The sequence below is a fragment of the Rhinatrema bivittatum genome, chromosome 9, assembly GCF_901001135.1.
Source record: "Rhinatrema bivittatum chromosome 9, aRhiBiv1.1, whole genome shotgun sequence".
Classification (NCBI taxonomy): domain Eukaryota; kingdom Metazoa; phylum Chordata; class Amphibia; order Gymnophiona; family Rhinatrematidae; genus Rhinatrema; species Rhinatrema bivittatum.
The window spans coordinates 168,794,390-168,820,567 of NC_042623.1; the positions used below are offsets into that span (position 1 = coordinate 168,794,390).

Sequence of the window (26,178 nt, forward strand, 5' to 3'; positions counted from 1 at the left end):
AATTTTGCCCATAAAATTTTTGTCCCTCTCCTAAACCAGCTATCTTACAGCCAACAAATCAGATGTAAAGAACATGTTGTACAGTTATAATTTAGCCTGCGATGTGACTAGTGTTGCTGTAACACAGCATTGAGGATTCAATTTTAAGTCCTGATCTCAACAAAAATGCCGTCTCATGGATGTTCTTGTTCTTTCCTTGCAATTAATTAATGTGGAATTAGGTTGTTAATTGCCTTGTGTGCTTTATTTTTTTGTTTGCTTTTTGGTGTGTTAACATGTTGCATGACTACAGCTGGCTCCTCATAGGGCAAGGCCCCTTTGTGTGACTCTTCGTGCAGCCACCGAGTGTGACAGTTTCTATCTCTCTCCGCCCTCCACCCCTTTGCCCCCTAGTACTTGGCCGCCTATACCCCGCTCAGCAGCCTCCCCATCCCCTTCCTATTCCTCACTCCGCTCAAACTACAACCAGTCGAAGATGCTAACATTCCCCATCCCTATCATTAGACATCTTTACCATTACCGAATAAAAACCAACTACCCCCACACACTTTCAGCAAAAGAGGACCTTGATTCCCATAATGACTCCCCCCCCCCCCCCCCCCCCCCCCCCCACACACACACAATTCCTTGGTCTCTCACTTTTCTCTCTAACACTTTTCAATGCCCAATCCCTTACAAAAAAAACTCACATTCTCAATGACTATCTACTGGACTCGAAACCGGACAGCTGTGCAATTACGGAAACCTGGCTGAAACCCACAGACATAGCTTTAACCAATCAACTGCCTCTACAGCTCTATGATCTATTCTCAATGCCTAGACATAAAAAGAGAGGCGGCGGCCTTCTTTTAGCTGCAAAAAAAGTTAAGATTAATCCCTCAGAATATAAAACCAGCCTCCAGACTTGAAATCGCACTCTTCAAATCAAAACAACTACAAATTTGTCTAATCTACTCTCCCATGATGATGCCCCAGCCATCATCATGGGAGACTTCAACCTCCACGTCGACTCCACGTCGACTCCTCATTCCTCCAATTGCGAAGCTCTGCTTTCTTCCTTCAAGGCCATGGGTTTCATACAAATTATCAATAGTCCCACCCACAAAGCAGGCCAAACCCTGGATCTCATCTTCATAAACTCAGGCCTTACACTTACTTCCCCGCCCTCCTGCTCCCCAGTCCCATGGTCCGACCACTGGATGATCACCACAGACCTCTCGATAAAGGAGAACCTGGCTCCCCCTCTCCCCAAAACAACAATTCACTTCAGGAAACCCTGCTCCATGGACGACCTCAGCTCCCACCTGTCTACGGAATTCATAACCTTGACCTTTCTGACGCAGACTTTGCCCTTGCCTCCTGGTTCAACATTATCATCTCTGTAGCAGACAAAATATGCCCCTGGACAGCGAAAGAGTTAAACCCCGCCCTTAAGAATAAAAAACACTGGTTCACACCAGAACTGAAGAAGCTCAAACAAGAGCTTAGACACAAAGAACACATATGGCGCAAGGAGCCCACCACAGCCTAGTTGTCAGCTTACAAAACTTCCATGCACAGCTACAGGACTATCATCCTCTGTACAAAGAGAGATTTCTACGCCCACAAAATCCACAACTTCTTCTTTGATGCGAAGGCCTTGTTCTCATACGTTACAGATCTTACGAAACCCTCCCCCTTCATCCCTGACAACCAAGCCCAAATCAAGTCCACCGAACTTGCAACATTCTTTGAGAAAAAAATCTCCAACCTCATAGCCCCGCTCATCTCCTCAAATATCCAGCCCCCACCCCCCTCTGCCAATTGCCAGAAAGCAAACCTTGAGTCATTCGAACCCACTTCATCCCTCGAAATCGAAGCCATCCTCAAGAACATGAATCTCTTCTCACCTGCCGGACCCTATCCCCACAAAACTACCTCTTACCACCCCAAAAACAATCTCCAAGCCGCTAGCTGAAATTATAAACTACTCCCTATCCCAAGGATCAGTACCGGACTCTCTGAAACTCGCCACCCTCAAACCTTTATTAAAGAAACCCAACCTGAATCCAGCTGACTCCTCCAACTTCCGTCCCATCGCTAACCTCCCATTTATCGCTAAACTCATGGAGGAAATTGTCAACACCCAACTCTCAGACCACCTAGATGATAACAAGATACTCGCCCCCACTCAGTTTGGATTCCCGCCTCCGTTCAGTTTGGATTCCGTAAATCGCTAAACACTGAATCCCTCCTAATCTCTCTCATGGACAGCATCCTCATGGGCCTAGACAAAGGACAACCATTTCTTCTGGCACTGCTTGATATTTCAGCTGCTTTTGACACCATGAATCATCAACCGTCTATCGGACATTGGCATCTCAGGAACTGCCCTCAGCTGGTTCAAGTCGTTCCTCAGTAATAGAAATTACAAGGTTAGAATAAGTAACAAAGAATCCCATCCCGTCAGCTCAACACTTGGAGTACCTCAAGGATCATCCTTTTCCCCTACTCTCTTTAACATTTATCTCCTTCCCCTCTGCCAACTCCTCGCTAATCTAAAGGTAACTCATTTCATTTACGCTGATGACGTGCAGATTCTCATTCCGGTCACAGAATCTATCTCCAAAACCCTCACCTTCTGGAACAACTGCCTGCACTCTATCAACCTCCTCCTCTCCAGTCTCAATCTAGTCCTCAACATGGCCAAAACTGAGCTCTTTCTCATCTCGCAGGATGACAATGACCTTGCGTTCAACAACCTCCCCATGACCCTAACGACCTCAATGACTCATGTGAGAGACCTTGGTGTTATATTGGACAACCAACTGAACCTAAAAAAATTTGTCAACACTACAAAAGAATGTTTCTATAAATTACAAACTCTAAAAAAAAAAACAAAAAACAAAAAAAAAAAACTTAGACCCCTCCTCCACCTACACAATTTCTGCATGGTGCTGCAAGCCACTGTATTCTCAAAAATCGACTATTGCAATTCCCTCCTCCTTGGCCTCCCTGCAACTACCACTAGACCTCTACAGATGCTCCAGAATGCCGCCGCAAGGATCCTAACCAACTCTAACCGAGGAGACCATGTTACGCCCATTCTTAGGAATTTACATTGGCTTCCCATTAATTTCAGAATCCTTCACAAAGTCCTCACCATGATACACAAGACCATCCACAATCAGTCCTCACTTGAGCTAAATATCCCACTTCGTCTTCACACATCCATCAGACCAGTTAGAGCAGCGTACAAAGGTACCCTTTATGCTCCTCCCACCAAGTCCTCTTTCCATGCCTCCATAAGGAAACGCGCCTTCTCTACAGCTGAACCCTCCCAATGGAATGCATTACCCCCAAATTTACGCCAAGAACACTGCCTGCTGACTTTCAAGAAAAAACTTAAGACTTGGCTTTTCAAACAAGCGTTTCCTTAAAGAGCCGCAGGACACTCACTGAATCTCGTTACTGCCTGGTCCTTTCCAGAATGTTGTAAGATTCCTTAGCACCATGTTATAATGGTCTTTAGCATCATGTTAATCTTTAATACCCCCCTCCCCGGCACCTTTCCTTGCCTACCCCCCTCTCCATCCACCCCACGTTCCTCTTCCTTACTCCTCACCCAGCACCCCATTCCGGGTACCCCCAACCCTGTGCTCCCTCTCCCTGCTCTCTTCCCTGTTTAAGGTTTAAGTTAACGTGTTTTTAGCCCTTGAATTCATGTATCTCGCTTTTGTTTTATCACAGTTATACACTTGTTATTACTTGTTCTAGGAATCTCATCCTGGTCATTACCCATCTTGACCATTACTACCTCATGTTCGTGGCAATCCTCTGTTTGATGTAACCCTTGTTTGATGTAGTTTAATCTTGTTCGATGTAAACCAATGTGATATGTCTTTTCATGAACATCGGTATAGAAAAGTATTAAATAAATAAATAATATGACCTGGTGGTAATGTCAGCTTACAATGAGAATTAAGGCTTATCTTGATAATGACATAGTATTGTGGTTTGCTTTCTGTGAAGTTTTTAGAAAATATTTCTATATTCTTTATTACAAATAAAGATCATAATTTTTTTTCTTTAATATTGCTTAATTACCAACTACATAGATTGAGGGTAGAAACTTTGTTCAAATGAAATTGAGAGGTTTTCGTAAAACCATTTTGTTACCTGTAAATGAGGTATTAAGTCCGCACCATGTAATTGACTTTACAATTGGAAACACTGAGATAAAAGTAAGTCTAGATGAGTAGTACTGCTATTGTACTGTTTTCTGTGTTCCTGTGTGGATACTGTGTCTATGTAACACTTCTTTCATGTATCGCAGAAGCCAAACTCCTGCCGAGTCGGATTTTCAGGTGCTTGAAATTGCTCGCAAATTGGAGATGTATGGGATCCGATTTCATCAGGCCTCAGATCGAGAAGGAACCAAAATAAACCTGGCTGTGTCACACATGGGAATACTGGTCTTCCAGGTAGGTCAAATCAAAATTCAGTTGGGATGCACATTTGTGCCCATATACGCATGTTCATGGGAAAGAGGAAATCTACTCCTGTATTTTACAGCTTGCACATTTATGATATGTGTGGGTTATAAATATGCCCAGCAACCTATGCGCTTATGTAAAAACAAACACACAAATAAATATTGCACTTAACCGGATAAGTTCCACTTAAGTAGTGGCTTTGCAGCTACTTAAAGTAGCTGGGTAAGTCTGAAAAGTGTTACTTATCCGGCAAAACCAGATAAGACTTAAATAGTGCCACTTATCTGGCTAAGTCAACTAAGTAGCTCTGTCTGAGACTTATCTAGCTATCTAACTTTGGCCTGGATTCATCATTCCTCGCAGAATGATGAATCCTGCGAAAATGGGGGGCGGGCCTGCGAAAGCCTGCAGCCTTCGCACCACGGCAGTGCGCCAGCTGTCGCACTGAATAGTGCCACCGTGAAAGGTGGTGCTATTTGGTGTGCTACTGCCGACGATAATGTTAGTAACATCTCTGGCAGCGAAGACACCGCTGACTCCGCCTCTCCCTGCCCAGACTCCTCCCCTCCCCCTAATTTGCATTCACATGCGATAGAGGCTTATCGCACACGATATGGCCGTAGCGTGCGATAAGCCTTTCATAAATGATCCCCTTAGCTGGATAAGTATCACTTGTAAGACTTGCCACTGCTTAGCTGAATAAGTTGGAACTTGTTCAGATAAATGGTGCCCAGTTACTATATCTGTGAATCTTTACTTCTAACTTTAAAAATGTGTGTGGAGATTTTACCTATATAATTTACAAGTGTCTATCCCCCCCCCAAAGTCAGGTTTTACGCATGCAAGTCAGATTTTCTAGCATGCGTGTGGCAATGAAATTACCAGTATTGCCAATTAGCCTCCATCTGCAGGTCTTTCTGACTCTGCAGCCTCCTTTCTGGCTCTTCAGCCTCAACTCCCCCAATTTCACCCAGACTCCCCACCTAGTTGTTATTTCACTTTTAAAGATACGATCAGTTATTCCAGATATAGAGCAGGTGTAAATACACGCGAGGAAGCTGCCAGATCTACTCATGGAAATTTCTTATAAAACAACAACCTACACATATAAATATTGGCCACACCTGGGAGTGTCCCTGGACAGATTGTTTTTTACATGCATAAATTTACTCGCATACCCTTACTTATTTGTGTACGTTGTAGGGTTCTAAAATTAACATATATGCAAGTTACACACGTATATGCTAATTTTTATGTGTGCACCTCTTGAAAATTCAGCTTTAATTTTTTTTTTTTTACTGTGCACTAAATAGAAACAAAAAATAAACAAAATAAATAAAATGAATGAAAAATTTCTGCACATCCCTAAAGTTCATTGTAACATAGAAACGTAGAAATGATGGTAGAAAAGAACCAAATGGTCCATCCAGTCTGCTCAGTAAGCTTATGGTAATATCTGCTGTGCCTTATAGGTTACCCCATGCTTATCAGTTTTCCACACTATAAAAGTCAGGGCCCTCGTTGATTGCTGTTTAAATCCAATTCCCTGATATGCCTTGCTGTTGAAGCAGAAAGTAATGTTTGAGTTGCATCAACAGTATCAAGGCTTCTTGGTTAAGGGAAGTAACCACCGCATCAGCAGGTTACCCCCATACTTGTTTCCTCAGACCATAAAAATCTGGGCTCTCGGTCACTGTATGAATCCAATTCCCCTTTTCCCCCTGCCATTGAAGCAGAGAGCAATGATAGAGTTACATCAACTGTATCGGGACTTCTTGGTTAAAGGGTAGTAACTGCTGCACCAGCAAGTTACTCCATGCACTCTTTTCTTCATTTCCATCCTTTAGGGATCCATAATATTTATTCCATGCTCTTTTGAATTCTTTCACTGTTTTGGTTTTCCCCACCTCTTCCAGAAGGCATTCCAGACATCCACCACCCTCTCCATGAAGAAATATTTTCTGACATTGGTTCTGAGACATTTTCCCTGGAGTTTCATTTCATGAACCCTAGTTCTACTGATTTCTTTCCAATGGAAAAGGTTGACGTTTGTACATAATTTAAAAACTTTTGAGTTATCTGAAGGTCTGTATCATATCACCCCTGTGCCTCCTCTCTTCCAGGGTATACATATTCATATTTTTCAGTCTCTCTCCATAGGTATTCTGATACTGACCCTCTATATGCACAGCACATCTCAGTGAAGTTAGAGAGCCATCTCAATAGCAGGACCGAAATTATGCAATTCATTACCATTGGATTTAAGAACGCAGTCAGATTATATGATTTTCAGACAGAACCTAAAAACATGGCTATTTGCAAAGGCTTTTGAATGACTGGTCAGGATTTCTAATTTCTTTTGATTTGTTGATTTTATTGTCTTCTGTTTTTATATTTTTTTTTCAATTACTTTTGTGTTTTATTTTAAGCTCAATTTTAGATTTTATAATTTTAAGTTTTTGATTTAACTATTTTATTGTTATAGATTAGACTTATTTTATATGGCCTTCTCTGAATATTTTTAGTTATTTTATATTTATTGTTTTCATTTTAACCTTCACTGTAAACAGTCATGATTAAAAATACAGAATGACTGTATTTAAAAGTTTTTTTTTTTTTAAATAAATGCATTTTGGTAGCCCTTTTCTGGACTACCTCCATCCTGTCTCTATCCCTTTTGAGAAATAGGCTCCAGAACTGAACACAGTACTTCAGGTGAGGTGTCACCAAGGGGCACAAGGGCATCACCACCTCCATTTTCTTACTGGTTAATCTTCTATGCAGCCCAGCATTCTTCTGGCTTTAGCTATCGCCTTGTCACATTACTTCGCCATCTTCAGATAGCCAGAGACTATCACCCCAATATCCTGCTCTTGGTCCATGCACATCAGCCTCTGCCCCCCCCCCCCCCCCCCCCCCCCCCCACCAAATCACATACAGCTCTTTCGGATTACCACATCCCAGGTGCATGACTGAACTTCTTGGCATTGATTCCCAGCTGCCAGTTCTTCAACCACTCTTCAAACTTTCGTAAATCGTTTTTCATTCTCTCTACTCCTTCAAGCATGTCCACTCTGATGCAGATCTTGGTATCATCTGCAAATAGACAAACTTTACCTTCTATCCCTTCCGCAATGTCACTCACAAAGATATTGAACGGAACCGGTCCCAATACTGATCCATGCGGCACTCCTCTTAACACCGCTCTCTCTTCAGAGTAGATTCCATTTGCCATTACACGCTGTCTCCTGTCAGTCAACCAGTTTGTAATCCATACCACTACCTTGGCCCTCACTCCGAAGCTTCTCATTTTGTTCACAAGCCTCCTGTGTGGGACAGTATCAAAAGCTTTGCTGAAATCCAAGTAGATGACGTTGGGTGCTCTTTCTTGATCCAATTCTCTAGTCACCCAATAAAAAAAAAATCAATTAGATTTGTCTGACAGGAACTTCCTCTGGTGAATCCATGCTGCCTTGGTTCAGCAGCTTACTGGATTGTAGATAGTTCAGTAACCTTTCTTTCAGCAGCATCTCCATTAATTTTCCCACCACTGAGGTGAGGCTAACTGGCCTGTTTCCAGCCTCCTCTCTGCTACCACTCTTGTGAAGCGGGACCACAACCGCTCTCCTTCAGTCTCGTGGCACCCCTCCCGTTTCCAGGGATCTTTTGAACATGTCATTTAGCGGACCTGCCAGGGCATCTCTGAGTAAAGTAGAAGTGGTGGTTACACCTTGTCTTTGGAAAGTGTGGTGAGTGGGGTTTTTTTTTTGTTTTGTTTTGTTTTTATTTGGCCCACCAGCTTCCTCTTGCTCCTTTGGGCCTGCAATTCATTCAGAACCAGGGTTTGAATCTGGTGCAGTGAACCTTCATTCACAACTAACCAGGAACTTCTTAACCAATTTTGTGTTCCCTTCCAATTTACTTTAGTCCAATTATTGCAGCACCAGGATTCCTTCGGGAGCCTTGCAATCATGGGCTCTAAATCAGAGAGTTGCCATTACATGATGAATAGGACTCCTCTGGCTTCAGCCATCCCAGAGAATGGAAGACCTGAATGGGGAATTTAGGTTTCTCTACATGGTAATGTGCGGTGGTGACGCCAAGCCACTGGGTAAGCCCACTTTGGCAAGCTTGGTGTAATGTTAAATGTAGTCAGACCTAGTTCACTCTTTACAAAAAAAAAAAAAGCCCCAAGGCTCAGTAAGTTAAGTCATGATCTGTCACTTTCATGAAAGTTGTTTTCTATAGACGTTTGCTTTCCAAATGGATGATACACACACCATTGGGAAATCAAGAATTGTAGAGTGCCTTTCAGTAGCTTTCATATGTGAAACACAAAGGGGGTAATTTTCAAAAGGAGTTACATGCGTAAATGTAGCTACTATTGTAGCAATTTTCAAAAGCCATTTACTCAAGTAAAGTGCACTTATGTGAGTAAATCCTATAGACAAGTCAATGGCATATATTGTAGCAATTTTCAAAAACCCACTTACTCAAGTAAAGTGAATTTACTCCAGTAAACCTGGTTTTTACTCGAGTAAATGCTTTTTAAAATCAGGCCCAAAGTTTTCTGAGATATTGACTAGAATTAATTCAATGCCAATGTCAAATAAACAACAACTTGAGTTTTCTTATATTGCCACACTAGTAATGTCCTAAATATGTTGCAATTGCTTGTTGTAATAATATAAAAATTGACATCCATATTACCACTTCAGATTCCTTCTTACGTGCATTTCATATTCTGAATAAGCCTTGGAGCCTGAATTTCAACCAGGCTTATAGCAGTGTTAATAGTAGGCACGAATGGTATCTGTTTTGATAAAAGGTCATACCCAAATTTGGCTTGATGATCTTGTAGTAAGCAGTGTGCTTGCCAGGTTGATAACCTGGGTGCTTTTCCTAATCCTTGGAGCTGTCTTTGATTGAAGGTGGGGATATGAGGGAGGGAATCTTGGGTGGGTGTTTATTTATTCTGGGAATTGCTTGCTGTCTTGTAAACTCAAAAGTGGCAACAAGTAAAACTCATTTGAGTTACATTTAAGTGTTAACTGTCAATTTATTGGTGAAATTCTTTGCTATTCCCTGAACTGCACCTGGAAAGAGCTTATGTTCACAAGAACTTCCTGTACACCCTTCCCTAATTGGTGTGTAATGGAATTGTAACAATCAGATCCAGTATGAGTGAGTTCATATGTATCTCTTTGTTAACCTGGCTGGTCCTAAAGTTTCACAACAAACAATTGCGCGGCATATAAAGTAAACTGGACAATAATAGTATAACCAACAACCAGTTATTTATTTTACATTTGCACAAAACCTTGTGCAAGATATTTTAATATAAATTTAACAGTGGTGAACAAGCGACAGAGCTCCGACACGGCCGTGTTGTGCTATGGTCCTAAAGTTTGCCAGTGTTGGGGGGAAACAGTTTAGAGGATCTGGAAAATGATTTTGGTGATAATTTTTAATTGATATCATATGATCAGTATCGCTTCTGAAATGGTAATCTGTGTACAGTATGCAAGACCAAAAGGCTCTTAAGGAAGTCCTAAGCTTGGGCCCTGTCCAAAGGTTTATACTGCAGCACGTGATTCCAAAAAATGAGATGGACGACATCTCTGCTTTTGAGCCTCTCGTTCGTATGGCAGTAAGGTTTCTTACAGTATAGTTCTATACAGACACTATTCCATAAGAGAACTATCAAAACTCCTAGCAACATATGTAACACTTATGTTTTTCCTTTTTATAGGGTAATACAAAAATCAATACCTTCAACTGGTCAAAGATTAGAAAACTGAGTTTCAAGAGAAGAAGATTCCTGATCAAGCTACACCCGGAAGTGCATGTAAGGGCGTCATGTGGGGCCCAACAGCTCATAGCTCAGCTAGCAGTGTGACAGAATCATCTGTGGAGGGCTTGGCATGCCTGATGTAATTATCAGAGTTGGATGGGCAAGAAAATTAGCCAATAACAATAGAACTATAGTTTAACAGGGAAGGTATAAATATACTTTGAGCTTTCAAAAATTTCACCATATGTTCTAATTTTTTTTACATTGACTTGTTAGACTCATACTGGAGTATTCGGAGTGGGGTTCAGGATTAGCGAATAATTTACATCCATAGTACATAATATGCATACATAATATATATGAACTTAGCTTAGACACGTGACATACCGAAACGGATGCTAAAGAAGAGTGGAGTAGTTGGGGTGAGGTACAAAATTACTGATTAAGTGAAGAACAGTGAAGTAACTAGGTTGTCCTCCTATAGACTTCCTGAATTTGCATCTTAACCTCTGGTTTAATCGTTAATGGGACTCTCACTTAAAATGCTGTTTGATAGAGAGCACTATATTAAATCAGATCATATTGTAAGTTTATGCATTTTTTCCCTTGTTTAATTTTCTTCAATCATTGTGAATGACCCCCTTCCCCCACCTCCAAATTGTGAATGAGAATTGAAGGGTATGTTAAGTAGGTTTGTTTTGAGCTGTTTCTTTGGGATTGGGTGAGGTGGGGTGGGGGTGTTAAGGTAGGGTTTTTTCTGTGCTAGAAGAATTTTTATTTCTCCATCGACTAGCAGGGTTGAATTAGCCATGACATGTGGGTGACATCTGATGGCACTTGAATGAAGCTCATACAGCTTTTTCTCTATTGAGTATGTGTAGGAATTCCCATGCAGGCGTTGCCTTGTGAGCCCCCTCAGACTTTTTTTGTTTGAGTATCAGCATGGACATGTACCCTGTCTCTGTCACTTTTTCTTCATTTTTTGCACTTTCTTAATTTTTTTCTCAAAGGTGCTTTGCTGCCTCAGCAGCCCCCAAACAGCACTTTTCAGTGCTATATATATTTTTAAAAAACCCAAACATTTCTTTACAAGATGTCCAACCCTAAAAAGCCCCAGTCAACAGCTTTAAAGACTTTGAAATAGGTAAATGTCCATGACATCTATTACCGCTGCCTTGGACCAAACCACAACCAGTAAAAGTGTTACCACTATGGCAAGATGTCCCTGCATTCCCAAAAGTCAAGGGCCTAGAAAATGGAGGACCTGAGAAACCATAGTTTATCCTCTTCCTGGAGTGTGGCCTCGTCTGCCTCTCTGGGTGTTGAGCTGAACAGGACCTCCTCAAAAATATCTCCCACTTCAGCAGAGCAGTCAGTCCTTGGGGGTCAAGTAATCAGAAATTGTCACGAATTATGTCAAAGAAGCACCACTCTTGTGAGCTGCTGGTGCTGCTGGCACCAAAAAAGCAGTGTGTCTCTGTGCTGTTGATGCAGCTGATGCACAGTTCTCCAGCACATTGACCGCATGGTGCAATGGTGCTATTGGCATACGGTGCATTGGTGCCAGTGCCATCGGCGCATGAACTGCATCAATCCTTAACACCATTAATGTTTAGTGTATCTGAATGCACTGTTCCATCAATGCAACAAGCTGCAGTGCTTCTGATGCAGCTGTTCACTATCCATGCACATGGGAACTTTCTCAGGGGCACAAGGAAATATGGTTTACTTGCCCCATGAAATTCTAGAACACATTCACCAATGAAATTACTAGAGCAAGGCCTACAACTAGAGATTCCAGACCTCTTTTTGTTCTCTGGTACATCTTCCTTCTAATTGGCCCCCTGTACAAAATTTGCAGAGTCCAGAAGATATGCAAGAGTCCATCCTAGTATCTGAAGATGATGATCCAGCAGGCATACCAGGCCAAAGAGCACATCAGAAGTGGTAGAGTTGAAGGATTTCTTTACCTCTCTAGTGGTTAAGGATATAGATGGTATCTTTCAGCATCTCCTTTCTAAAATATCAGATTTACTCCCATGAGGAGTTCCAGTATCCATAATATGCACAGATACTCTAACAGAACCTCTGTGAAGGCTGTTGAAGCCCAAGGCACTTGTAGAGGAGTCCAGTCAGAGGATGTGCACCAGGAGTATATCCCTCTGAGGTGATCAAGGATTCCATCTCAGTCACCACCTTCATCACTGGGGTCCTGGATTAGTGTTCTCTCACCACTAAACTCTGAGGAAGGTTTGATGGGAATACCATCCAACCGCCTACCAGAAACTGCAGAAGACTTCTTATTCCAGGTTTCTGGACAAGTTGGGCAAAGTGCTTAGAGTCAATGTGCATAAGCGCATGGATTCTCGTGCTTAGTCTTCAGTTTTCTGCAGACTTTGGAGAGACAAGCAGAACCAACAACCATCCCACACCATGATATCCTGTAAGAATTACAAACAGGAATTCGCGAGAACTGATTTCCTGTGCCCCAGTTGCAAGGAAATGTGATATCAAATACAAAGTGCAAAAATCCCCAATGTATGGGATAATACAACTGCGTCATCGATTGTAGTAAAAAGAGCAAAGAAAACAGTAGTCTTGAATATTTCCCAGGGAAGGATTACAGGTTACTGGACAATTATGGTAAAAAGGTATTCCAGAGCTCTATCTCAATAGTTTTATGTGGTTTAATACTTGATTGCTTGTAAAAACTAAAGCTTTTTCTTCCACCCAGTGAAAGTGATTCTGCATGCCCTTAGTCACTCTTGGATACTGAAGAGTATATATGCCATCTTATTCAATCCATTTACAAAGCGTTTGATACGACTGCCTCATCAGCCTCTTTTAGAGCATGCTGGATGGATTGGTTGAGGGCCAATAGCTTGCATGATGTCCATAACAAGTTAACAGATGTCCTCTGCCTGGGGGATCACCTCTTCAGAGACAAGCTCAGAGAAACAGTAGCTCAGATAAAAGAACATGTAGCAGTCCAGTCCTTCGCCACAAGATTGGAGCAACAGTACTTTGAAGAGGCCTTACTATGCTTTTAAGAGTTTCTTTCCTGAGATGCTCCTTCTGGCAATTAGTACAGTACCGGATCCTGCCTTTACTTCTTTAACAGCTTTCAGTTCGAACTCAGCAATGTGAGCGCTGCCAACAACCAAAACTGGCACAGGTCTAGTCCAAACCTGGTCTATATTTTTGACATCCATTCAAACCCAGCAACCATCTTTTCCAGTAGGAAGGAGAATCCAGTACTACCTGGAGGAATGAATGGTGTAAGATCACCAAAGATCGCTGTGTTCTCAAGATTGTGGAGTCTGGATACTGCTTGCATTTCTCGTGGCTTCCTATGCTACCTCAGTTCTCAGCCTTCAATCAGGATCTGTTTCACTTGCCGCAACTCTGCCTAGAAGTGGAGTTGCTCCTAAATCAGCAGACAATAGAACCCATTCCACCCCATTATCATCATCATGGCTGGGGGTTGGGTTTTTTTTTTTTTGTAATTAGCAATTTTTATTGTTGTCAAAGACCAATAAAATCAAAGAGAATGCAAATTAGTACATACATGCGTCAGGACAATAAAAATTTTTCTTATGTATCAAAAGGAAAAGTCCCCCTCCCTTGCTGCCACTACCAAGCATGAACCTATAATTAAAACATAACGAAAGAACAGGAGTCATCAAAGTGGACCCAGAAATTCTAGAAGCCCAAAGATGCTGTCCAGAAGTACACACTCCATAACGAAATTCAAAATGAGTCAAGTTGTCGCCAGCACAAATAAGGGTCCCAAATGGAATTAAACTTACTGAGTCTGTGATGCTTCAGTGCAGTTATTTTGCTCATAGTGCAGACTGTGTCCAAGCATGATATCATTCTCCATGGTGTTGGGGTGCAATCTTGTTTCCAAAGATATGCAATCTCAATTCTTGTGGCAATGCAAAATTGCTTGGTCAATGCCTGGGAGGCTAGGTCATCATAATGAGCTGGGAAGTTTAAGAGCGCCACCTCCTTTGTCAGCTGGATTCATTTCTTGAGGATCTTGGATAGGATGGCAAACATCTGCTGCCATAGTGGCTGTATGCGTGGACAATCCCACCACATATGAATGAAAGTTCCCTGAGAAGAACAACCCCACCAACACAAATCACTTGCTTGAAGGCAAAATCTATGGAGCTTGACAGGGGTAAAATACCACCTATATAACTTTTTATAACTATTCTCAAGTAGCAAGGAAGAAATGAAGGATTTCTTGGTCGCTTGAAAAATAAGGGACCAATCTTTATCAGAAAAAACAAATCCCAAATCGTATTCCCAAGCTCTTATGTAGGCAGATTTCTCCTTCAATTTAACATTTAACAGCACATACATTTTTTAAATCACCCCCTTCATTAGATGTGCACGGGCACAATAACCTTCAAATAAGGATTTCTCAAGGGATAGTAGAGATCCCAGTCACAAAATGTTTAACCTGCAGATAAGGAAAAAATTCAGATTGGGGAAGCTGATTTTTAGATTGCAGAGTATCAAAAGGTAATATCTTTCCATATGAGCTCAATAAGGAAGACTTCCTTTATCTTTCGATGATTTAAATGACTGGATAGGCAAACAGGGAGAGAACAAAAGATTGTGAAAAAGAAAGGAGGACTGAAAGTAGGATGCTGACCCCACCAAGTGATGTTTCCAGACATCCCAGTTATTTAAGGTATGTCGGGTGGTTGGAGCCATGTCAGGGCAATGCCGCCAAGAGTGATGTGGTTGCCAGAGAGTGACTTGTAGGGGCATATCATTCATCCAGGATGAATCGTGTCTGGTCCTGATGAATAAACCATGCAATGATGCAATTGAGGCAATGGGCCAATATCTTGGCTAACAGCTTTAAATCTAAGTTTATTAAGGAGATAGGCCTATAAGAGCCACAGATTGCAGGGTCACTGCTGGGTTTGGCAATGATAGTAATTTTAGCCAAATTGGAGTCCGGAAGCAAGGAACCTCCAGAGTTCAGAAAGTTAAAAACTTTTGGTACATGCACCACCAAATAAGGGACAAATTGCTTATAAAATTTGGCAGATAACCCATCGGGACCTGGTGTCTTACCCGCTTTAAGATTCTTAATAGCTAGTAGGATTTCAGGGCTAGTGATTTCGCTATCTAAATCCTCCCTCATTTCTTCTGTCAGGTGGGGTAGAGTTACACTTTGTAAGTAAGACTCAGTAGAGTCTGAGGGATTAAAGATTCAGGACTATAGAGGTCTCTCTACAAATTAAGAAATCGCTGCCTGATATTTATATTGGTGGATAACATCCAGCCTGCCTCATCTTTAATTTTTAAAATAATATTTTGGAGGGAGATCTTTCAATTTATTTGCAATCCCATACTAAAACAGGTGAGGAGACAGATTTTTCAATATTACAAAAAAATAATTTAATGGCATTGGTGGTAGAATTGTTATAAGCTAAATCCTGTAATAGGGATTCATTGAGACGCTAAAATCTTTTCCCTGTGTCATATTGGTCAAAGATAATGTCCAACGATATGGGGGCATGATCAGACCATGTGATAATTCCCATGTCTACACCCGTGATGTTGTGGAGCAATGACTTATCTGCTAGGAGTTCGTCTATTCTAGAATAAGAGTCATAGGCCGCAGAATAGAAAGTGTATGCACGAGAAGTGTGAAAGCAGAACTGCCAGACATCCACCAAATGGAAATCCTCCATAAGGACTCTCAAGGAGGCAACATGCGAATTAGCTAAAGAAGTACCCATTGTGTCTAGGCTGAGGGAGATGGCTACGATAAAATCACCCTCTAGTTCTAGGACCCAGGCATGAGATGTTAAGATTTGGTGTAGTATCCGTAAGAAAGCACTTTGTTCTCTATTAGGGACATATATATTAACTAGGGTGTAAGTTAAGCCATTCATTACTATATGTAGAAGTAGGTACCTGCCCTGAGAGTCTTCAATACTAAGGGTGCATTCACATATAAAGCTCTTAGAAAACAGTATTCAAACCCCAGCATATTTCGCAAATTTGCAGCTGGGAGCAAAATGTAATTGTGAGACTCTAGGGAAGCGAAGTAGATATTCATATCTTCATGTTAAGTGTGTTTCTTGGACAAATATAATATCTGACTGAGTTAGTTCCAGCTCTTGGAGCAAAAGACTTCTTTTATAAGAGGAATTGAGTCCTTTGGCATTGATGGAAGTTAGGCAGAAGGGTGGCATTTATCTAGGGAAACAATAGCATTCTAGAAAATACCCTGACAGATTACCAAGCCAATCACTCCCCTAAAGTGACTAAATATTGCAGAGAGCATGTAAAAAAACCCAGAAAACATCAAAACCATGTTGGGGGCCAGATTGTACAAGCAAATTTTCATATAGGTCCACTCAATGACACCACATTCATGTTTAAGAAAAAGAAATTCCATCTGAAAATACAAATGAAGGGCAGCAGCCCAACCCAGTACAGCAACCCCCCCCTCCCCCCCCAAAAATATTAAACTGGCATGCACTAACCTCCTTGCAGGCCTTTACTACTTTCTTCAGTGGAGGAATTACCATCATCAGCAGAGTGGAGCCCCATCACTGCCCAGGAAATGGTAAATCAAAATCAATATATAAAGAAGAATTCCCTGTATGTACCCGGATCAGTCCAGACCGTGCTTGCAATATAAATTTCAACTTGATGTTACGCTCCTGCCCGCAAAGAGCGTGAGCAGGCTCTTACCTTCTCACAGCCACAGCCAGTCGGGCTGCTGACGCTGCTTGCTTTCTCCCTGAATCAGCTGGGGCTGTCCCCGCAGCTGTTCCTGCCTTCTCCCGACGTGCTGCTGCAATCCCGGGCCCTTGAGTCAGCAGGCCGTCTCTGCTGGTGCCTGCTACAGCCCGGGTCCTTGCCTGGCTGGGAAGCCGTCCCTGCCAGTGCCTGCAGCCGGCTACAGCTCTCTACTCTGCCTGCAGTCTTACCTCTCTTCCTGGGGCTGTCTTCACGGCATGGAGCCGTTCCTGCAGTCAGCCCTTCTCCTGCTTCAATCCTTGCTGCTCTCTGTTCTCTCTGCCGGTGTCTGCAGCCAGCCTTACCTCTCTCTGCTTCTGTCCATGCGGCTGGGAGCTGCTCCACTGACCTGCCTTCACCCAGCTCCAGCCCAGCGCTGCTCCCCTGCTTCTCTGGGCCTTCCACGTGGCTGAGGACGCCACCAGCTTCCAGTTCTTCGCTCCAGCCTCCTAGGGCGCGAGCGCGCGCCTCTCTGCTTCTCTTCTAGGGCCAGCCAGGTGTGGTCCCCTGCTGACCCCTCCCTGGGCGTTGTCCACCTCAGCTCTACAAAAGGATTCAACGTTCAGTCTGTCTTTGCCTTCGCAAGGAGTTGGTCACTCCTGAGATCCTTCGCTCCAGGAAGTCGTCCGTGTTCCAGCACTTCTGCAAGGTCCTGTGTTTCTTGTTACCTGTCGGAGCTCCTCGTCCAGTCCTGATGTCTGCCTGCCTGCTGTTCCAGTCCCGAGGTCTGTCTCTCGATCCAGTACTTGTGTTCCAGTCCTGATGTTCCTGCTATTCCAGATGTCCCTGTTCCAGCCCTGAGGTGTGTCTCCTGTTCCAGTATCTGTGTTCCAGTCCTGATGTTCCTGCTGTTCCTGATGTCCCTGTTCCAGCCCTGAGGTCTGTCTTTATCCTTGTTCCTGATCCTGATGCTTTAACCTGCCTTGTGCTGCCAGGAGTGCAGCGTATCCTTGCCTTGTGCTGCCAGGAGTGCAGCGAACCTGCTTCCTCTTTCCTGTGCTCTCCCGCTCTCTGCGTGGTCCGCGACCAGCCTTCCAGGGCTGAGTAGGGCGCGCATGAGGCAGGGTGGTCCGCGACTCAGTCCCGCGGGTGGTCTGAGTAGGGCGCCCTGAGGGACGGTGCCCATGTCTTCCTTCAGCCCTCGTTCCTGATTCCACCTCTGTGCATCCAGTCCTGAGTCCACGTCTTTGCCTGAGTCCACGTCTAAGGATCCTGCATCTATGCCTGAGTCCACGTCTATGGATCCTGCATCTCGTTCCCGAGTCCACGTCTATGCCTGAGTCTCGTCTGAATCCATGTTCCAGTCTTCACTGCCCTGGCCTCCATCTGGCCTGCCGCTTCGTGCCGTACTCTGCGGCAGGTCCGAAAGGGCTGGGAACGGTCGGAGGACTGTTCACAAGACCAACATTGCGTTGTTGGGTCTTCCGAAGCGTGCAGGTCCGGAGGAGGGCCTGTCTTCCATGTCACTCCAGCCCTGCTCCCATCCAGCCCATGCTCGGGCATGCCACGCCTCCCGCGGCACCTCTTCAGAGCTCTCTGGGGTCGAGCCGTGGCCCAAGGACACACATCACCCAGGAGTGGGATCGCTCTCCTAGCGCTCCACAACACTTGAGGACTATCAGTACTTAAAGGTATTGCTCAACATAATTAAGAGAGAATCAGGTTGTGCCTTTATTAGGCACGGATCCCCCAGAATGGCAGCGAAGTCTGCTGTTGCATTTTTCCTATGTGTTGCCAGGTTGGAAGTGCAGCTCTTGGGTTGGGCTGTTTAGAAGGTTTAGCGGGTATCGATGAGCCAGCAAAACTGTGCTGTTAAAATGGGAATTGCATCGTCCGGGGAGCGCATTTTGTGTGTTGAACCATCTAAAGAAAAGCAGAGCCCAAACGGGTGTAGCCATCTGTATCTAATATCTTTTCTCAGAAACACTGTAATTTCCTTTAATTCCTATCTATTTTGGAGCGTGGCTTGTGAGAGGTCAACAAAGATGCAAATTTCTTGATCTTCCCATTGCCAGGTGTTTTGTTTTTTTTGGCAGCAAGGGCCACCATTTCTTTAACTGTAAAATTATGAAAACATACTACAATGTCTCTGTTGTGATTTGCCATAGGTGCACGTAGAACTCTGTGTTCTGTATAATATAATGTCAGATCCTGCATCGGATTGAGAGGAAGCAAGTAAGGGCGTACAAAAAACATATAATCAGTGCAGTCCTCATTTTCAGGGGACTCTTTGAAACCCCGAAAGCGTAGGTTGCTCCTTCGAACCCGATTTTCTAGATCTGCTAATTTTTCTTTGAGAAGCTGGTTATCCTCTTGAAGTTCTGCGCAAGTATCTTTAACATTTTTAGATATTTCAGCTTGGATGTCTAGGTCATCTACCCGATGTCCGAGGGTTGCTATTTCTTCCATGCGATCCAATATTTCTTGCCGGTAAGTTTTAATATCTTTATGCAAGCTAGTAAACCACTTGTGAAAATCAGCTCTGGTGGGGAGCTCAGAGTCTGGATTAGTGGAGATGTCTGCGATGGGCGGGTCCTCCTCCAGGCTTGGCATTTCAGCGCAATCTTTGTTGTCTCTCGCGCTGTTGCCGCATCCCCCTGCTGTGGTCTCATCTTTTTGATAAGAGAAGCGGCAAAAATTGAGTTTTTCATTTAGTGGCCATTTTAGTAATCTCAACCCCAAACCCAGTTCAGAATTATAAGAACAAGTTTATAAATTGCTTCAATTTAGGCACATTAGCTGAGCGATGTAAGGAGCTCATGGATCAGGCTGCCATCTTGGCTGATGTCATTTCCTCCTGTGGCTGAGGGTTCTAATCCTGCAACTACTTTATCCACAAGAAAACCATCTTGGATTTAAGAAGCCTGAACAATCTTATACTACAGGAGAAATGTAAAATGAATTGCCTTCACACTATTCTGTCCTTTATGCAAAGGAGAAAGTGAATGTATGCTCTGGATCTAAAGGACACTTATGCTCAAATAATCAACTGTCACTCCCATTGGCATTATCTGCACTTTGTGGTAGACTCCTCTCACTGTCTGTACAAAGTACTTCCCTTTGGCCTATCAGTGTCACCGAGAGTCTTCACCAAATGTCTGGCTGTAATAACGCATCTTTGACAGGGCATCCAAGTTTTCCTTCACCTGGACATCTGTCTTGTGATGGCATCTTCCCAGGAAAGAGTTTTGAACTCACACGTAAGACGATTCAGCTCCTGCAGCCTTTAGGAATCCAAGTGAATTTTGAATCATGAATTCTAATTCCCTCCCAGAAAATCAAATTCATTGGAGCATGAATAGATTCTCTGAAGGAACAGGCAAACATTCTCAGATATGTTGTAAACAGACTGTTGAACACAGATCAGTCAATGGCCAGGGAAGTGCTGGTCATTCTTGGCCACATGACAGCAATTTATATAGTTTCACTAACTCACCTTCACATATGGCTCCTGCAGTAGTGCTTCTGTGCCCAGTCGGATGAATTAACTCGACCCTTGATGACAAAGCCTACAGGTTACAGACTCTGTCAAAGCTCATCTGGTTAGAGTCATAACTACATTGGTGACTCATCTGTGAACTGTACCTCTCAAAGACATCTGCAAAGTTGCAACTTGGTTCTCAGTGCACACATTTACTTCCCATTACTATCTCAACAATCTTTCAAAGAGTAACAGTATATTTTCATACTTTGTTCACCCAGTAGTCTACTCTTCATAATGGTTTGGGTTAATGTAATCAGTAAATGCATGCTGCAACCCTCAACTTGAGACTCCCCACATGTCATGGCTAATTCAGCCCAGCTTATCAATGGAGAAAGCAAGCTTGCCTACCATAAATGGTGTTCACCATAGACAGCAAGATGAATTAACCATGCTAAATACCTGCCTGCCTGCCTGCCTCCTTGGAGAATTGACTACTTAGCTAGACTTAGATCTACATGAACAAACAAGCTGCCCTGAAAGCATCCTACCTTCCAGGGATTTCCAACATATTAGCAGATCGCCTCAGCAGAGTATTTCACCCACACAAATGGTCTTCTCAGCAATCAGCTGCCCATAGACTCTTCAGTCTATGGGGAACTTTTTTGTGTAAGAGGAAAATGGAAAGCTTTTGTATCATTCTTTGTAGTGAACTCTGATCTGCTCAGCTGAAATGCAGTTCTCATGTATGCTTCTCCACAAATTTCATTGATTGCCAGGACAGTGCAGAAAGTATTAAAGGATCAGGCCCATCTGATTCTTATTGTTCAAGTCTATCCCAGACAAGTTTGGTTTGCATACCAGGTACAGCTGTCCAGCATAACTCCAATCCATTGCAGGGGCAGATCCATCCTTACTAACTTAAGAGGAAGGACATCTATATCATCCGAGACTTCCTTTCCTCAGCATGGATGTTGAACTCTTGCTGATCACCCACTTTTCCTTATCCAAAGAGGTTGAGGATATAGTATGTCTGTTGGGAAGTCATCTACTGGAAAAGTTTATGAATTTAAATGGAAACTGTTCTCATATTTTAGCTCAATATTCAGTGTTACTTAGCTGGCTAAGTTGTGACTGCTGAATATCTGGCTGTGTTCAGCAATCACCACTTAGCTGGATAAGCCACTTATCCAGCTAAATAGCTGAATATCTAGTGAGTGGGCAGTGGCCAGACTGAGGCAGCACTACTTATCTGGCTAACTTAGCTGGATAATTGCTGATGTTCAGACTTACCCAGTTAAGTTAATTTGATAAATTAGATCTGCCATAGATCAGGTTTCTTAGCCAATTTTTAACTTATCTGGCTAAGTAGCGCCAAACACAGGGATATTCAGCAGCATAAATGTGCTTCTGAATATCCCATGTAAGTTAGCTGTATAAGTCTTATCTGCCTAACTTAAATAGATGTCTATTTTGAATGCCTATCTCTTGATTGCTACAGACTTTCTTGGACCCATTCATATACGAACCAAAAGACCAGCATAAGTACTTGCTCCTTGGCTTCCTCCGATTTCAGTTCTTCATCAGTGAGTGCACATATTGGTGCAATAGTATAGTGTTTCACAACCAGTGTGCCTTCAGACCAGATCGAATGTTCCATGGGAAAGTCACCAAAGCATGATGCTCAGATACAGACCAGCAACTGGACTCTGCTCTCAGCATTTCACAACCAGTTAACAATGTTGGCTTTTAAACATGTAAAATCACTTATCTGAGAACATATTTAATCATGCTTGTCTCTTCTTTCTAACTATAGCATGAGTCCCAGTGTGTGGTAATGGAATGGGCAGAATGTAGAGCATTGCTAGCCAGATCCTGCTTTATTTGGCTCACACTGTGCATACAACACTCCATCTTCTCCCTCATGAGCTTCCTGCCTTATTTCTAGGCTAAGTGACACAGGGAGCGTGTGCACTGAGCAGTGCATGTGACTCATTCTGAGTGTTGGGAGAAATTCTGGCAGCTACATATGGTACGAAGCTGCTGCGTGGCAGACTTAAATCACTGGTCAATACATCTCAATAAGCAAAACTTTTATTGTAAATACAGTCACATCAACAGTGTACATTAGTCAAAGGAAGCTGCTTTTGTGGTTTGAAAACAAGCAGGCACGTCTGCCACGCATCAGCTATGTTGCATTTGCTTCATATGTGTGTGCTGCTTACTCTGCCACTATCGTGAGCTACATAGGATAGATAAGGTAACTAACCAAGTTGGCTGCCTGCATCATAGTGGCTTCTCCTCGTCTCCTTACTTGTGTAGAGGGAACTAGCCCTTTATGATGAGTTCATTTGTATCTATTTCCCATCTCTCCCTTTGTTTTAAAATTTGGAAGACGCTAGTGGAGCTTTCAGTGCTTCCTTAGCTCTGCTTTGGACCATAGAAGTCTCCTCCATGTTTGCCTTGCCTGCCTTGTGGAGGTTGGCATGCCACACAACATTTTTATTTTAAGTACACCTTGGGATTTAAAAGAGTGGGAAACACTGCAATAGTGGCCTACCACTCTCAAATTAAGGGTAGGTCAATTTGTTGGTATCTAAGCTCAAGGAAAGGCTTATAGCATACTTAAACCTCAAATATCCTGTTCCATGGGACCTGAATGTGGTTTTGGCATGTTCTGCCATAGTTAATGAAGTCATCGGTTGAATAATTGGAGTCAACTTCTCTCAGATTTCTTACATGGAAAGTGTTTTAGTCTCAGTCACGTCAACCAGAAGTTAGGGAGCTCCAGGTGTTAGATCATTACTCTCCTTCTATGCAATTCTTCCACAAAAGAGTAGTGCACTGCATGCACCCAAAGTTTCTGCTAAAGGTGGTATCTGCTTTTCATATTAAGCCATCATTTTACCTACATTCTTTGAGACCACATGCATATGAAGGTGAAAAGGCCCTTCATGCCTTAAACTATAAAAGAACCTTGACTTACTATAGGAAAATAACTTAGCCACATTGTTGGGCCCTACAGCCATTCATCTCGTACAATTTTAACCACCTGGGCAGAGCAGTTGCCAAACGAACATATTGTCAAATTGGCTAGCAGACTGTATTGTATATTGTTAACCCTTATTAGGAATCTAGATTACTCTTTCAAGGTTAATCAAGTAGAATGATGACTTATCTGGGAGCAGTACCGATTGAAGATATCTGCAAAGCTGCAGCTTGGTCATTGGTGCACTCCTCCACGGCCCAATCCTTTCTGAACAATCTAACAAAAAGTAAAAGTAAACTTGGGCAAGCTATTTTACATAGCCTGTTCACCCTGCCATGCAACCTTCTTCTTGGGACTCTCCACATGTCATGGCTAATTCAGGCCTGCATGTCAATGGAGAAGGCAAGTTTGCTTTCTGTAAACAGTGTTCTCTGTAGAAGCAGGATGAATTAGCCATGCTCAATACCCCCCCGCATCCCTGGAGAATTATTTAACTAGATTTAGCTCTAACATTAACTGGAGGGGCTCATGAGGCAACGCCCACATGGAAATTCCCACACATGATCGATAGAGCAAATATTCTGAGCTTAGAGAGAAGTCTGTTCGGCGCTGATAGATGATGATCTTCACATGTCATGGCTAATTCAATCTGTCTATGGAGAACGCCATTTATAGTGCGCAAACTTGCCAAACTACTCATTGAGGCGTTTTATTGCATTATAAAGTTAAAATCCTTTAAAATTGTATAGCATGCAACTAGCATGCATAAAGCACACACATTTTTTGTAGCAGAGTAGTTTATGAAGTAATAGTGGATTATATACTTCTGTGAGGGCTTCCTACTTAGTTTAAACTTTACTCCCTTTTCTGGTTTCTAGCACAGTGGAGCAGAGTCAGAAATACTGTAAATGAGAACTCTTAACAGTTCATTTTCTGTTTATGTAGACTGTTCCAAAGATATTGTGAGGGATTTTCTCAGTTTATCTTTTGAATTACTTGTCTTTGCTCTTGGCTTACCCTTTATATTGGGCTGCTCTGCGATTGTTTATAAACGTACTTCTGTTAAAAACTCTGTATTAATGCATAAATAAATCGTTCATGGACTTGGCACTCTGATTTGATTCAGAAATAGGATCCTTCTTTGCCTATTGATGTTCGATAGACTGGATTGTGATGGGGAAGGTCTTTGTGCATTGATGTCATATCCGAGCAGCCTCCTGACCAAGTCTGTGCTTTGTGCCTAGGGTCCATACCAGGACACCCTGGAGTTTCTCCTGGGCAGCAGGGATCAGTGCAAGAACTTCTGGAAGATCTCTGTGGAGTATCACACTTTCTTCAGGCTGTTAGATCAGCCCAAACCAAAGACTAAGCCAGTGTTCTTCAGCCGGGGATCTTCCTTCAGATACAGGTGCAGTACACGAAGGGCTTACCTATACTAATACACAACTTCAGGTGGTTGGTCAATGTGAGTCAGTCATTGTTTGTCTCTGATAATAGTTGCTGCCTCAATTCCGTATTGCTACTAATTGGTACAATTTACTTAATTAGTGAGCACATTTTCAATCTTAAAACCTTCAGAGAATAAATCTGTCTTGGGGCAGCTTCCTTTTCATCCTTCTCCCTGCTAATTTGGATCCCCAGGAAGCTTGCATATAGTGCCCTGCTTTGTTAGTCAGCAGCCAGGAACAGACAAATTTTGAAAAGCGAATTATTTATTTAGGGTTTTGTCTCCCATAGATGGTTGTTGCTCACATAGCATAATTTAGCTTAATGCAACATAAAAATGTGTTTTAATATTGAGAAACTATTACTTTCCATTTGCCTATTTTTGGCTAAGGGTAATATTGCTGGCTGAGTGTTTAAGGCAGTATCTAGTAGAACTAGGATCTGCTTATAATGAAATGTAGTGGCGAAACCTTGTAATGAAGGGCTAGTTTGAACCTGGCCTTACTTTCTTATTAAATACTAACTGCACTTCACCAGAAGGTCTGAAAGTCGAGGGGAAAAAGTACAGCGAGCTGTAATAATGTATAAAAAGGACACCAAGATGTTTCTGGTAAATAGCCTTTTAAACGAACTGTTTTGTATATTATGTTCCAATGGTGCAAGAATGCAGGCTTCGTTGCCCTTTACATGCAGCTGTACATTGTAACAGTGGGCTCTGGTTGGTTCCTCCCTTTCAGAGCCAGCAGTCTTGCCAGTGCCATAGCTCATTGATTGAGACCACAAACACAATGCACAACTGTCTTTACGAGGGATATAAATGCCATGAGAATATAAACACGATATCACCTCTAATAAATCCTCTATTGATTTTTCTAAACACTTTTCAAAAGGAAAAAATCCCTCAACATTGAAAAACAATCTGCAAAATCCAAATTTTCATCCAAAAAAGAAATTTTTAAAGGAAGAAGAGGAAGGTTTCATACAATTTCATATCATCGCATCCAGCCGTGTATGGCAATTTTTAATCATAAACAGACCTCCTGCAACCCGTGAATACTTTTTTAACGTGATTAAATTTTTTAAGTGAATAGTGACTTAAACTCTTTCTTAAGATTGTGTCTACCCACGAATGGGTTTTTTCAAACTTCTTCACAAAGCACCGAACAGTTCCCAAAAACGCCGACAAACAATTTTCTCATATACAGTCTTACAGGGAAGTTCCCTGTAGTAAGACTGTATATGAGAAAATTGTGTGTCGGCGTTTTTGGGAACT

General features: G+C 42.6%; 1 protein-coding gene across 3 annotated transcripts in view; it reads left to right on the forward strand.

Annotated features, from left to right (window-relative positions):
- FARP2 (FERM, ARH/RhoGEF and pleckstrin domain protein 2) overlaps positions 1–26,178 on the forward strand; it is a 354,029-nt gene that overhangs the window by 166,952 nt on the left and 160,899 nt on the right. For all 3 annotated transcript variants that reach the window (XR_003858526.1, XR_003858525.1, XM_029614957.1), the window contains exons 8-10: positions 4,316–4,463; positions 10,228–10,323; positions 24,704–24,867. Coding sequence is in view for 1 of the 3 variants with exons in the window: in XM_029614957.1 (XP_029470817.1) it covers positions 4,316–4,463; positions 10,228–10,323; positions 24,704–24,867 (408 nt within the window). In the remaining 2 variants the exon portion in view is untranslated. The remainder of the gene's footprint in view (positions 1–4,315; positions 4,464–10,227; positions 10,324–24,703; positions 24,868–26,178) is intronic.